The 14,396-nt window shown below is 40.8% G+C and overlaps 1 protein-coding gene across 2 annotated transcripts in view; it reads right to left on the minus strand.

Annotated features, from left to right (window-relative positions):
- The window catches only part of LOC137326328 (cysteine-rich motor neuron 1 protein-like), a 272,715-nt gene that overhangs the window by 90,738 nt on the left and 167,581 nt on the right, over positions 1 to 14,396 (minus strand). For both annotated transcript variants that reach the window (XM_067991313.1, XM_067991312.1), the window contains one exon: positions 9,399 to 9,641. In XM_067991313.1, the coding sequence (XP_067847414.1) occupies positions 9,399 to 9,641 (243 nt within the window). The remainder of the gene's footprint in view (positions 1 to 9,398; positions 9,642 to 14,396) is intronic.

The raw sequence follows: 14,396 nt of genomic DNA on the forward strand, positions 1-14,396 counted from the left end.
CCCAAATCTTCTTTTGCATAGCTTCATAAAGCTCCCACCTGCTTCAGATGGGAGCTTCCAATGCCCACCCCAGGCCTGATCTGAAAATAGAGCAGGGGGCAAATCCATGGAAAACAGGTGCAGACAGTCCATACTATACACTAAACAACAGATACAGCCAGAGGCAACATGCACAAGGACAATGAGAAGGACAATTACGAAGTTGACTCTGGTGGATTCTGCAAGTTTATCAACACCTGCAGAATTTGTCCTGGGCACCAACATGCAAGCAGCTGAATTTTTGTACATAAGGGACAAATGTCACGGCAACAACACTGAGGATGTGAGACTCCAGATCAATTGACGGAATAGGGAAAAATGATTGATGGTAATGCTTCTGTATTGTAATTCACGGAAAAAAAAATCTTTTTTTTTTCTAAGCAAGTACTAAAGACAGTTTGGAACATTGTAAGAATATTCTTGCAATGAAACTGTATGAGAAGTTTGGAATACAGTAAAAAAGACAATTAGCTGAAAAGAGTTAATTACTTTTATGCCAAGGTTCAAATCAAAAGCTAGTCTTGGCTTCTTACAAATATTCCTCTTGCACAAAAGCAAACGCAGTCTCACAATTCACTATATCTGTTTCCAAAGGTAGCCATTCCTTCATTTATAAATGAGCTACACTAAATTTCACTAAACATCATTAAATTTGCTGAACTGATCAATGCTATTCATGAGTATGTTTGCTGATACGTTTGAAATTCAATTTAAAAAAAACTTAGGTCCTTCAAAACTAGAACTCAAATAGACATGTGTTCTTCCCAGCTCGAGTAGCGAGATAAATGCTGCCAATGGACTCTGAGGGGCTATTTGTACACCGCCCCTACTAGATCAACAACACTCTAATTTAGGGTGGCCAACCTTTCAAAGTGCAAGACCAAAAAAAACAAATTGTTTGAAATACAATGCACCAGTATGATCACTGATATTTTCATTGTAGCTACAAGTTTAATATGCAAGAAATGTTAAAACTTGTTTCATCAAGTAAATGGTTCCCATGTATTTACTTCAAATTTGGTCTTTATCTTTCTCTCTCTCATTCCTGCTCTCCTGGTCTCATTCAATCTTCTCGTTCATGTATTCCATTTTTCTCTCAACACCTCTCATTACTGTGGTTATTCATTCATCCATCCTATTTCTTTCTATCTCTCATTCCCATTCTCTCTATCTGCCTCTCAATCCCTCCATGTCTTTTATTCCCTCTCTCTTCTCTAGAGCTAGGGGGCATAGTCACAGGATAAGGGGTCGGCCATTTAAGACTGAGATGAGGAGGAATTTCTTCACTCAGAGGGTTGTGAATCTTCGGAATTCTCTACTCCAGAGGGCGGTGGATGCTGAGTCGTTGAATATATTCACGGCTGAGATAGATAGATTTTTGGACTCTAGGGGAAATCAAAGGATATGGGGATCGGGCAGGAAAGTGGAGTTGAGGTTGAAAATCAGCCATGATCCGATTGAATGGCAGAGCAGGCTCGAGAGGCCCTATGGCCTACTCCTGCTCCTATTTCTTATGTTCTTATGTTCCATCTCTCCCTTGTTCATTCCTTCTCTCTTCTTTCATTCCCGTTGTCCAAGACTTTCTCATGTTTTCTCACTTTCTCTCATTTCTTCTCTCCCAGATTCAATTTTTCTTCTTTCTCTGTCCCTGTCTGACTCTCATTCTTCTTCCTGTCTCCATTGAATTTCCATTCCCCTAATCCCTCTTTGGCCTATCATTCTCAGTCCCTGATTTTCTCTCTCATTCTCTCTCTCAAGATCACATGATAATTACGGAAGACGACGACTATTTGCTCCATATTACATCAGCCATGCAGAAGCTTCCACTCTCTTTTTCTTTCAGTCCAGCGTACCACCTGTTAGTGTTTAAGGTTCAAGCTGTAGTGGAAGCAGCTGTGTGGCTCCCTGTTTCTTCCTTTGCTGGGCCCAGCTGGTCGTTCAAGGGCTGGTGTGTGCAGCATACCCCCTACTGGATATGGTGGTACTTTTCAACTAAAATGAGATGAATCAAAAATGATTGCACAAACATACAAACTAGTTTAATTTCTGGCAATTCCACTCTGGAATCATTATTAGTTTAAAATTAATGCCATGAACTGTTCACTGGTCGTTTTCAAGTGTCGCAAACTGAAGAGTAGACAAGTGACTTTTAGCACAAGGCCTTCTTGGTCGATGGAGCATAAACACTGGCATTAACCTACTGGGCCGAATGGCCTGTTTCTGTGCTGTAAACTTCTATGTCACTGTCTGCAGCTATCCTTGACCAGTTCATGAATCCTTGCTATAATTAGGGAGATGCCTGTGCATACTTTTGATAGAAATTGAAGATAAACAATACAGCAATTAACACATCAAACTCTTTTAAAAAAATTATTACAGCACACTTAGTAGTAAATAGTAAAGCTATAACAAAAAAATTCGAATGATATAGCTTAGCTGGGTCAGTATTGAAAGAAGGCTGTGTATTTTGTGTGGTTGTTATTCTCACATAAGGACCGAGTACGTGAGCAAGGACGCTAAATAAAGTATTAGTCACAGGAGGGCTGCATGGAGCTCATGAGATGCCTGTTTGCTACTGCTGCTCTAATTCATAACCACCATTAGACTTCCAAAGATTAGGTGCATAACCTCTGCCAAAACTGGAATCTAATGACACATGCATCTTTCGCAGTACTAAGGGTCACTGTGCAGAAAAACAAACTAGTAATGAAAAGTTTGAAAAAAAATTACTGCAATCAATACAGTAATTAATTCAGCAAATAAAAACCAAACATCGACCTTTGCAGGTGCAGCTTCTACATCCAGCAGCACACACCAATCACCTTGCAAAGACTTTGCTGCCACTGAAAGCAGCATCACACTTGTATAGGGAGCACCTTATCCCTGTACAAGTATGAACAAGCATTTGTTTATAAAGTGACAGATGAGGCCAAATCTGAATCAAACCAAATTCACATTTGGATTTTCTGAAAATCACAAACATAAGTACAGACAAGAGAGACTATTTCCATACATGCCCATTGCCAGCATTTCACACCAACAGCCAGCGTTTTGGGGCTCCCACATTTTGTCAGCATTTCCTGACAAAAGGCAGTGCAGCTGTGCTCACACTACCTCGCAGAACTACTCCTCCTGTATCCTGTGGCTAATGTACTGGGCAGGTCCCATTCTCCCCTCAGCGCTAATATCCGTGATTGCCATCTCTGTATGGCCTATGTAACTACTTGGTTTCACACGTCGAGGCTGTTCTTCAGTTGTCAGCTTTTGCTAGTTTCTAATTTGGTATGTATGCATTTGGCTCAGCTAGGTCATCCTTTCACAAAACCTAACAGCCCCTCCCCCATCAGCTACCTCTTGAATGACTCCAGAGTTTTTGCCTCACAACCCAACCCAGAGGACCTCCCCAGGAATCAAGTTACATCGAATTTATAGCACTGAAACAGACCATTCGGCCCAACAGGTCTATGCTGGCATTTATGCTCCACATGAGCCTCCTCCCTCCCTCCTTCATCTAACCCTAACAACATATCCTTCCATTCCTTTCTCCCTCATGTGCTTATCTAGCTTCCCCTTAAATGAATCAATGCTATTTGCCTCAACTACTCCTTATGGTGGCGTGTTCCACATTCTTACCACTCTTTGGGTAAAGACATTTCTCCTGAATTCCCTATTGGATTTATTAGTGATTATCTTATATTTATGACCTCTAGTTTTGGACTCCCCCACAAGTGGAAACATTTTCAACATTTTCTCTACATCTGCCCTATCAAACCCTTTTGTAATCTTAAAGACCTCTATCAGGTCACCCCTCAGCGTTCTCTTTTCTGCAGAAAAGAGCCCCATCTTGTTAAACCATTCCTGATAAGTATATCCTCTCAGTTCTGATATCATCCTTGTGAATCTTTATTTGCACCTCCTCCAATGCCTCTATATCCTTTTTATAATATGGAGACCAGAATTATGCACAGTACTCCAAGTGTGCTCCAACCATGATTCCATACAAGTTTAACATAACTTCTCTGCTTTTCAATTCTATCCCTCTAGAAATGAACCCCCAGTGCTTAGTTTGCCTTTTTATGGTCTTATTAACCTGGGTCGCTACTTTTAGTGATTTGTGTATATGTCCCTCTAGATCTGTTTGCTCCTCTACCCCGTTTAGACTTTTATTATCCAACCAGTGTGTGACCTCCTTATTTTTCCTAACAAAATGCACCACCTCACACTAATCTATATTGAAATTCATTTGCCAATTACACGCTCATTCTGCAAGTTTATTAATGTCTTCTTGCATTTTAACGCATTCTTCATTTGTATTAACTACATCCCCAATTTTGTGCCATCTGCAAATTTTGAAATTGTACTTCAGATTCCGGAGTCCAAATTGTTAATGTAAATTGTGAATAGTGGCCCCGGCACTGATCCCTGTGGAACATCACTTCCCACCTTTTGCCAGTCTGAGTAGCTACCCTTAACCCCTACACTCTGTTTTGTAGCCAACTTGCTATCCATTCTGCTCCCTGACTAATCACATGCATTGACCTTAGTCATGAGTCTACTATGCGATAACTTATCAAAGGCCTTTTGAAAATCCAAATATATTACATCTACTGCATGACTCTTGTCTACCCTTTCTGTTACTTCTTCAAAGAATTCAACAAGGTTGGTAAAGCATGACTTTCCCTTCTGAAATCCGTGCTGACTACTCTATTAGATTTTCATTTTCTAGATACTTTTCTATTACATCTTTGAGTAAAGATTCCATTATCTTTCTTACCACTGACCTTAAGCTAACTGGTCTATAGTTCTCTGGACTTGTTCTATCTCCCTTTTTTAATATAGGAACAACATTAGCTGCTCACCAGTCATCTGGCACTATTCCCATTTCTAATGAATTTTTATATATATGTAATAGTGCCTCAATCTCATCCCTAACTTCTTTTAATATTTCCGGATGCAATCCATCCAGACCAGGGATTTTATCCTGTTTAAGTTTGATTAATTTATCAATTATCTCCCCATTCCATCTTAAATGTTTTTATATCTTTTTGATCTCTTCTTCTAACGTCATGATGACCATGTTAGTCTCCCTGGTAAATACTGAGGCAAAGTAACTATTTAATCAATATTTCTGCCATTCTGCTGACATTACCCGTGAGTTTACCTTGTGCACCCCTTAGTGGCACTATCCCTATTCTGATTTCATGGAATCATAGATTCATAGAAAGGCTGCAGCACAGAAGGAGGTAATTCGGCCCATCGAGACCGCACTCGCTCTATGCAAGAGCAATCCCGCTCGTCCCACTCCCCCGCCCTTTACACATAACCCTGCAAATATTTTCCTTTTAAGTACTTATCCAGTTCCCTTTTGAAGACCATGATTGAATCTGCCTCCACCAGCCCCTCAGGCAGTGCATTCCAGATCCTAACCACTCACTGTGTATCAAGTTTTTACTCACGTCACCTTTGGTGCTTTTGCCAATCACCTTAAATCTATGCCCTCTGGTTCTTAACTCTTCCGCCAATAGGAACAGATTCTCTCTATCTACTCTGTCTAGACCCTTAATGATTTTGAATACCTCTATCAAATCTCCAGTCGATCCACTTAGCTAAAGTCCCTCATCCTTGGAATCATTTGAGTAAATCTATTCTGCATCCTCTCTACGACTTCCACATTTTTCCTGAAGTGTGGTGCCCAGAACTGGACACAATTCTCCAGTTGTGGCCAAACCAGTGTTTTATAAAAGGTTCATCATGACTTCTTTACTTTTGTACTCTCCCTCTATTTTTAAAGCCCATGATCCTGTATGCTTTTTTAACCGCTTTCTCAACGTGCCCTGCCACCTTCAACGATTTGTGCACATATACCCCCAGATCTCTCTGTTCCTGTACCCCTTTTAGAATTGTGCCCTCTAGTTTATATTGCCTAGTTTATATTGCCTCTCCTTGTTCTTCCGACCGAAATGTATCACTTTGCATTTTTCTGCGTTAAATTTAATCTGCCACGTGTCCGCCCATGCCACCAGCTTGTCTATATCCTTTTGAAGTTTATCACTATCCTCCTCAAAGTTCACTACCCTTCCAAGTTTCGTGTCATCTGCAAATTTTGAAATTGTGCCCTATACACCCAAGTCCAAGTCATTAATATAAATCAAGTAAAGCAGTGGTCCCAGCACCGACCCTTGGGGAACATCACTGTACACTTCCCTCCAGTCCAAAAAACAACTGTTTACCACTGTTCTCTGTTTCCTGTCCCTTAGCTAATTCTGTATCCATGTTGCTACTGCCCCCTTTATTCCATGGGCTGCAATCTTGATGATAAGCCTACCATGTGGCACTTTATCAAATGCCTTTTGAAAATCCATATGCACCATATCAACTGCATTGCCCTCATCTACCCTCTCTGTTAACATAAGAACAAAAGAAATAGGAACAGGAGTAGGCCAATCGGCCCCTCGAGCCTGCTCCGCCACCCAATAAGATCATGGCCGATCGGATCCTAACCTCAAATCTAAATTCATGTCCAATTTCCTGCCTGCTCCCTGTAACCCCTAATTCCCTTTACTTCTAGGAAACTGTCTATTTCTGTTTTAAATTTATTTAATGATGTAGGTGACCCCTCCACCACCTTTGACCCCATGTTTAATGGGCTTCAGGACCAATTCCATATGGCCCCCACCCCCTGGGGGGGATGACTTATCACTCTCCTCCTTTACCACAGCCCCTGGGGGGGACTTACCTCTCTCCCCCTTTAACCCCCCATCCCCTTGGGGGGCACTTATCTCCCCATCTCCTTTACCCCCACCTCCTGGGGGGAACTTATCTCTCTCCCACTTTACCAGCACCCACTCCCTGGGGTGGGGGGGGGAACTTATCTATCGCCCCCATTTACCCCCACCCCCTGGGGGGGGGGACTTATCTCTCTCCCCCTTTAGCCCCTGGGGGGGACTTATCTCTCTCTCCCTTTACCCCCCCCCCACCCTGAGGGGAACTTATCACTCTCCCCCTTTACCCCCACCCCCTGGGGGGGGGACTTATCTCTCTCCCCCTTTACCCCCCCATCTCCTGGGGGGGAACTTATCTCTCTCCCCCTTTACCCCCACCCCCTGGGGGGAACATATCTCTCTCCCCCTTTACCCCCCACCCCCTGGGGGGAACTTATTTCTCTCCCCCTTTACCCCCCACCCCCTGGTTACCTCATCAAAAAATTCTATCAGGTTAGTTATAACGATTTACCTTTAACAAATCTGTGCTGGCTTTCACTAATCAATCCACACTCATCCAAGTGACTGTGAATTCTGTCCCGGATTATCGTTTCTAAAAGTTTCCCCACCACTGAGGTTAAACTGACTGGCCTATAGTTGCTGGATTTATCCTTACACCCTTTTTTGAACTAGGATCTAACATTTGCAATTCTCCAGTCCTCTGGCACCACCATTTTTCTTTTGTTATTCATGTGTCTGTAGAATACTTGACGATTTCTTTTTATATTCCTTGATAATTTAATTTCGTAGTTCCTCTTTGCTTTCCTATTGTTTTTTTGACTTCTTTCCTAATCTCTTCGTATTCCCTTTTGTCATCCTCTCCTTTATTGTCTACGTACTTTGAGTATGCCTTTTTTGTTTAGTTTCAATTTTACTCATAGTTCTTTATTCATCCATGGTGTTTCATTATTAGCTAGTTTGTTCTTTTTTTTTAAAAAAAGAGGAATATATTTCTCCTGAACTCTATTGATCACTGTTTTAAATGTTTCCCACTGCTGTTCTATGTCTGTCAAAAAATTTTTTTCCCACTTTACCTTCCTTAGTTCCACGCTCATCCTCATAAAATTAGCTTTTGAATGTATCACGCTACATGAGGAAATGCTTCCTGACATGAATCCTGAACTTGTCTTTTACCAATTTATCCTTATGTCTCCTTGTCCTTCAGTTATGGTTTAACATGAAATAGCACCAATGTATTTATGTGTGCGTATGGACATTATATAAATTTATATTATATATAAATGAGATATAACTAATAACTAACTAGTTTTCTATATACTTATGTGTAATTTCTGCATTTCATCGTACAATATTTCAATATAGCTAAGTTATCTTTTTGTTTAGTATATTGTTAGAGATAAATCTTTATACAATCTCCACTGCTTATAATGGGCGTGTTGGTCCAAACGTGATTTGTCTGCAATACGCATTGGACGGTTTACATGATCAAAAAATTCTGACATTAATTAAACCTTGAAATGGCCAAAACAAAATTCCTTCAAGAGATCATAGTGTCATTGGTACTTCGCATAGAAAAGGCATACGCTGATTCAATATGTATTGCTTGTTTGCCCTGACTTTCTTCTCACAATTATGGCCTGCAAAAGAGCAGAGGCAGTAGCAGCAGCACAGGAAGTTGAACTTCACTGAAGCTTGGTAGCAGATGACAGACAAAAACTTAGACAAACACTGTCTATTATAAAAAGCTGGTTGGATTAGCTGTACCTGCTTGGTTGGGTTATCATTTAATTTACTAAGTACACCTTAACGAGGTGCAAACTACATACTGAACACCTGTTTCTGCCCAAAATAGCTGATGTCCTTAACATGCTGTAAGCGGCGACTTTGTAATTGAGAATAATGGTAATGGTAATTGGTTTGTGCTATTTGCCCAATTTAAACTCCAAAGAGCTTTGATCTAATAATAGCAACAATGAATCTCCACTAGAATGGCATGGTTCCAGATGAGATCAGAGCTACTATTTTAAAACACCCAACTCTGTTTTTGGCAACTCACTCCAACAATCATGTCAATGTTTTACACCTCTCTAAACTTGCTGTAGATTAGTTTTGTAGATTAGCCAACTTGGTGCATCAGTGGATTTTCAGTATGCAACTAGTGCTTTTGATCTCGAATTAACCTGTAAAAATGGATAACTGCGAATGAACAAGGAGGCTGTAATTCATGAATGGGTACAGATGATATAAAATATTGAGATTTCAAAAAATAATATTAATGCCTTCTCATTTCTACCATTGGTTAACAACCAAGCAGGGTAGTGGAGAAAAATATATTGGAGTTATTCAAGATACTATTGGGTGCTGTGATAGAAAAGTTAGGGTACCAGATGGCTGAACTTCAATGGGCTGATGGCTTTATCTTGTTCTTGATTTTTCTTAATACATAACAGATGTACCGTACAAGAGGAAAATCGGGCCCTTAATATAATGTAAGTTAATCAGAGTTAATCTTAAATAAGTATCATTGCCTTAAATTTCAATATATTGCATCTTCTCTATAAACTACCATGATCCAATTTTAACTGCACTAATATGAAATGCACAAAAGCTAATTTTTATATATTTTTTAAACAATACCTGGTCTGCACTCATACACGTCACAACACTCTCCTGGTATTCCTGTCGCCTCTGAAACCAGAACTTGTTGATGAGCAAAAGGACAGTTCTCTTCTTTGCAGGCTTCCTTGTCACACTGGCAAGCGCTGGGTGATGGACAGCACTTGCCTGGTGGCGTGTATCCTTTGATAAGTACAGAATCCGCAGGGCAGAGAGATTCAAACTGTACTGGGCAGCGTTCATTGGAACAATCCAATCCCTCCCCTGAATAAAGAAAAAGGAACAATGTAAGATATTGAACCCAACTGAACTGCAGAGTAACTGCAGTACAATATATCATTGTCAAATACATCTTAAAATGCATTTCACTAATGTAGATTGAGACAAACTGTCAATTGTGATAAAAAGACAAAGTTCCATTAACATTTTACCATTTTGAGGACCACTTGCATAATTGATAATAAACTACTCCTTCCTCCACTTGCAATGCAAAAGGCTGGTGTCGCATTTTTGAAGAGCTAGCGATATCAAGCAAGTAAATTACAGGTCAGCTTCATTGTTTTATTAGAATTAAGGGCGTACACCTGTCTCATCCTGAAAGTCATTATGCCATCTTGAAGTAGGGTACAAGATTACCACAACTTTAATATGCAAAAATGAAAATTAAATTATGCAGATGAACTGATAAAAAAAATTGTGGAAAAGCTATTATGGCAATTGGATCTTCACACAGTACTTATATAACTTGTAAACTTTGGAAAGGGATGGTTGCGACCCATGCACATGCCACATGCATATCTGCCTTTACAAAGTACTGGAAACTATATAATGGTGGGGTCGACCCCTCATCTGCCTCTGATTTGTCACGCTGCTTGTCTGACATCCAGTATTGGATGAGCAGAAATTTCCTCCAATTAAATATTGGGAAGACCAAAGCCATTGTCTTCAGTCCCCGATACAAACTCCGTTCCCTAGCTACTGACTCCATCCCTCCCCCTGGCCACTGTTTGAGGTTGAACCAGACCATTTGCAACTGTGGAATCCTATTTGGCCCTGAGATTAGCTTCCTATCCCATATCCTTTCCATCACCAAGGCTGCCTACTTCCACCTCCATAACATCTCACTTCTCGGTCCCTGCCTCAGTTCATCTGCTGCTGAAACCCTCATCCATGCCTTTGTTACCTCTAGACTCACCTATTCCAATGTTCTCCTGGCTGGCCTCCCTCCTTGTACCCTCCGTAAACTTGAGCTCATCCAAAACTCCGCTGCCCGTATCCTAACTCGCACCAAGTCCCATTCACCCATCACCCCTGCTGACCTACATTGGCTCCTGGTCCAGCAACACCTCGATTTTAAAATTCTCATCCTTGTTTTCCTCACTCCAAGGACTCACCCCTCACTGTCTCTGTAACCTACTCCAGCCCCACAACCTTCCAAGATCTCTGCGCTCCTCTAATTCTTGCCTCTTGCACATCCCCAATTTTCATCACTCCACCCTTGGCATCATGCTTTCAGCTGCCTCGGCCCTAAGCTCTGGAATTCCCTCCCTTTGATCAAGTTTTTGGCCACCTGTCCTAATATCTCACATGGCTTGGTGTCAAATTTTGTTTGATAACGCTCCTGTGAAGTGCCTTGGGACGTTTTACTACATTAAAGCGCTAAATAAATGCAAGTTGTTGTCATTATTTAGTGCTCTGTGTATTGTGTTTAGAATCTAAAATGTTGCTTCAAGTGTCAGTGAATTTTGTGTTTATTTAGAGGAATATTTCACTGCCGAGATGAGAAACGTTTCCACTCTTGCATCCAAATGTCACCATCCAAAGTTAGTAATCATAACAACTTGCATTTACATAGTTAACAGAGGAAAATGTCCTAAAGCGATTTAGAGGAGCGTAATCAGACAAAAATTGACACCCAGCCTAAGGAGGAGATGTCAGGAGGGGTGACTGAAAGCTTGCTCAAAGAGGAAGGTCTTGAAGGACGAGAGGTGGAGAGGCAATGCACTGCTTGGATGCAGCGTAAAACCAGGTCCAATGTGAAAATGTGCTTTCACCCCATGTAAACGCACACCTACGGTATAACAATTCTATTTCCCCCTTTTGGGTTATTGGGGTAAAATGGTCAATTTCTGCCAGTTTTGTTTTGTTCATTCATGCTTCCTTCAAACTCTTGGGCCCACACTGATCTCATCCACAAACATTAGAGGGAGAAGGCTTTCATTCCAAGAGTCTGGGCTGGATTTAAAATCTAAATTCAAGAGCAGGAAGGACTTTATTCAAACTCAACTCTCTTGCTGACTATTGCCTTAATTAATTGGCTTTTGAGTAATGCAGTGTAATCAGGTTAGACATAATGTAATAGGAGTTCCAAACGAGTTCCTTATAACCAGATCTGGTGCTATCCCTGGATGTCTACAATGAAGACATTCATGAATAAACTGCAACTTAATGAAAAATACCACTACATTTTTACCCTGCATTAGATTCGCATATGGGTTTTTTTGCACTTGAAATCATTTTACATATTCGGGAGATGGTTCATTTATTTGAAAAAGAGGGTAATATAATGTTGCCCTAATCCAATCTGGACAATTGTTTTACTTATTTCATTAACTGAAGCAGCAATAAGAACCTATTTCATTAGCCATGTGGAACTAATACTGTGCACAGAACTCTTTGTGCAACTGTGTAAGAAGGCCAGCACACTATTCTGGATTTCTCTAATTTGCAGAGACAGAAGTTCAAATAAGGAGAAAGTTAGAGAACGTACATTCTTTGGAAGATTTGAATCTTAAATCCATTTGAATCTGAACTCTAGCACTATGCCTTAAAGAAACATTCCTACAAGTGCTTTGTGACATGAAGCTATTGAACATGCAAAATGAAGCTGTAGTTTTACTGCTTTGAGAGTCTACTTAAATAATGTTAAGTTCTTTGCTTGTCTGGACAGTAAAACATTACTACGCCAACTATCAAAAACATGATCAAATTAAAGGATGTAAAATACCACACCTGCAAAAACACACAGGCATTATAAGTCTGAGCACTTTCAATATACATGAAGGGGTCACTGCCAAGTAACTGGCTACTTTAAGTACGTACATGTAATTCCATCCCTACATCCCATCCTGTTCTTTCTTGTTGCATAATCTCAGCGCTGACTGTACTAAGATTGCAGTTATGTAGTCTTCTGGTCATGCAGCAACATCAGACCAGCAATGTCAGTTATAAAAGAAAGACTGAAAGAAAGACTTGCATTTATATAGCGACTTTCACGACATCCCAAAGCACTTTACATCCAGTGAATTACAACAGTGACTACACTTCAAAAGTAATGTAGGAAACACAGCAGCCAATTTTCGCACAGCAAGGTCTCACAAACGGCAATGAGATAATGACCAGCTAATCTGTTTTAGTGATCTTGCTTGAGGGTAAATATTGTTCAGGACACAGGGAGAATTCCCCAGCTCTTCTTCGAAGGCCATGGGATCTTTTACATCCACCTGAGAGGGCTGCCAGGGCCTCGGTTTAACATATCCAAAAGACAGCGCCTCCAACAGTGCAGCACTGGAGTGTCAGCCTGGATTTTGTGTTCAAGTCTCTGGAGTGGGGCTTGAAGCCTCAATCTTCTGACTCAGGGGCGAGAGTGCGATCAACTGAGCCATAGCTGACACCGTGTTATGTAGTGTTAGTCGTGGATCTCCATGATGTTGCTCACTGTGAATCAGTTGTACATTGCTACAGTAAAGGAGGGTCTGGGGTGTGGGAGAACCGTGGCACAGGAAAAGGGAAAGCTAGGCTATAGATGTGTAATGCGGCAGCACCATAAAAAGAGTTGGAGCTTTGGAGCACTACAGGGGAACTGGGGTTGAAAGAACTGGGTGTGATGAGCCTGGCAGGGGTGAAAATAACAGGGGCATGATGAAAGAATTGGAACCAACATTTTTTTTTTTTAGAAGTATGACATGCCTTTCATCCAAAATGAAAAGACTGGAAATATTGGGATGGTAAAATGCAGAGCTCTGCTGGAAGCAATCAGAGGAAGGATGTGGGGATAGGAAAGCTGTCCGTGAGCTATTTTGTCAGATAGGGAGGGGGAGAGGCAGAAGCATTCAGGGTACAGAGCATTGAGCAACGTGCAAACTACAAAAGCAGCAGTAAGTGGCAGAAATTTTGTGCATGTGTAGAAGTGGGAGGATGACCAATGGCAGCCATAGCAAAACACTGGAGGTGCAGCAATGGGAGAATACACAAAACTAAGGCTCCGATGAGAGCAGCAGGCCGGACAGGGAACGGGAGGCATAGCAAAGACGGTGTGAGGAATTTTTAATATCCTATAGGTCAATGCATTGGTAGGTTTAGTATATCTTTGAGATTTGATTTTTGAGATGTTTATAAAGTTATAAGTTGTATTTTGAGGGCATGTAGTTGGCTACGTAAGGAAGCAACCTGGTCACAGAAAGAAGCTAAGAAGTCCTCGGGGACAATGCATTCAGTACTGAAGTTTTTTTTGATTGCCTCAAGTCTCCCAGGAACCAATCAAGCTTTTTTTGCCCAGTGGATATTTGCCTAAGTCTTATGTACATTTGTTGCCTTTTGGCATGCAACTGGCACAATCCTGTAAGGGTAATTTCACAAATTTGCATTCCTGGCACAGAGCTCTACCCACTGGGAGAATACAAACATGGAGGTCAACAGACCATCAGGAATATATATAAGGTTTGTCAGTTGGAAAATATGATATGACCATTTACAAGAGACCATTTCAATATTTAAAAAATATTCAATATAGGTAACATCTCAGAGGATGTGTCCCTTGCAGACAGAATCCTTCTAAGGAAAGTTTTATATATATAAAAAAATAAATACACACACACACATTTTTTTTAAAAATGGTGCACCCCAGAACTGGGTTATTTTGGTAATTCAGGACCAATGGGAGAATACTAGCAAAGATTATGGAAAACATATGCAGCATCTTCCTCTGAATGATTATTTCTAGACCAGATGTTAGAAATT

Source organism: Heptranchias perlo, chromosome 10 (genome assembly GCF_035084215.1).
Source record: "Heptranchias perlo isolate sHepPer1 chromosome 10, sHepPer1.hap1, whole genome shotgun sequence".
In the NCBI taxonomy this organism is placed as follows: Eukaryota; Metazoa; Chordata; class Chondrichthyes; order Hexanchiformes; family Hexanchidae; genus Heptranchias; species Heptranchias perlo.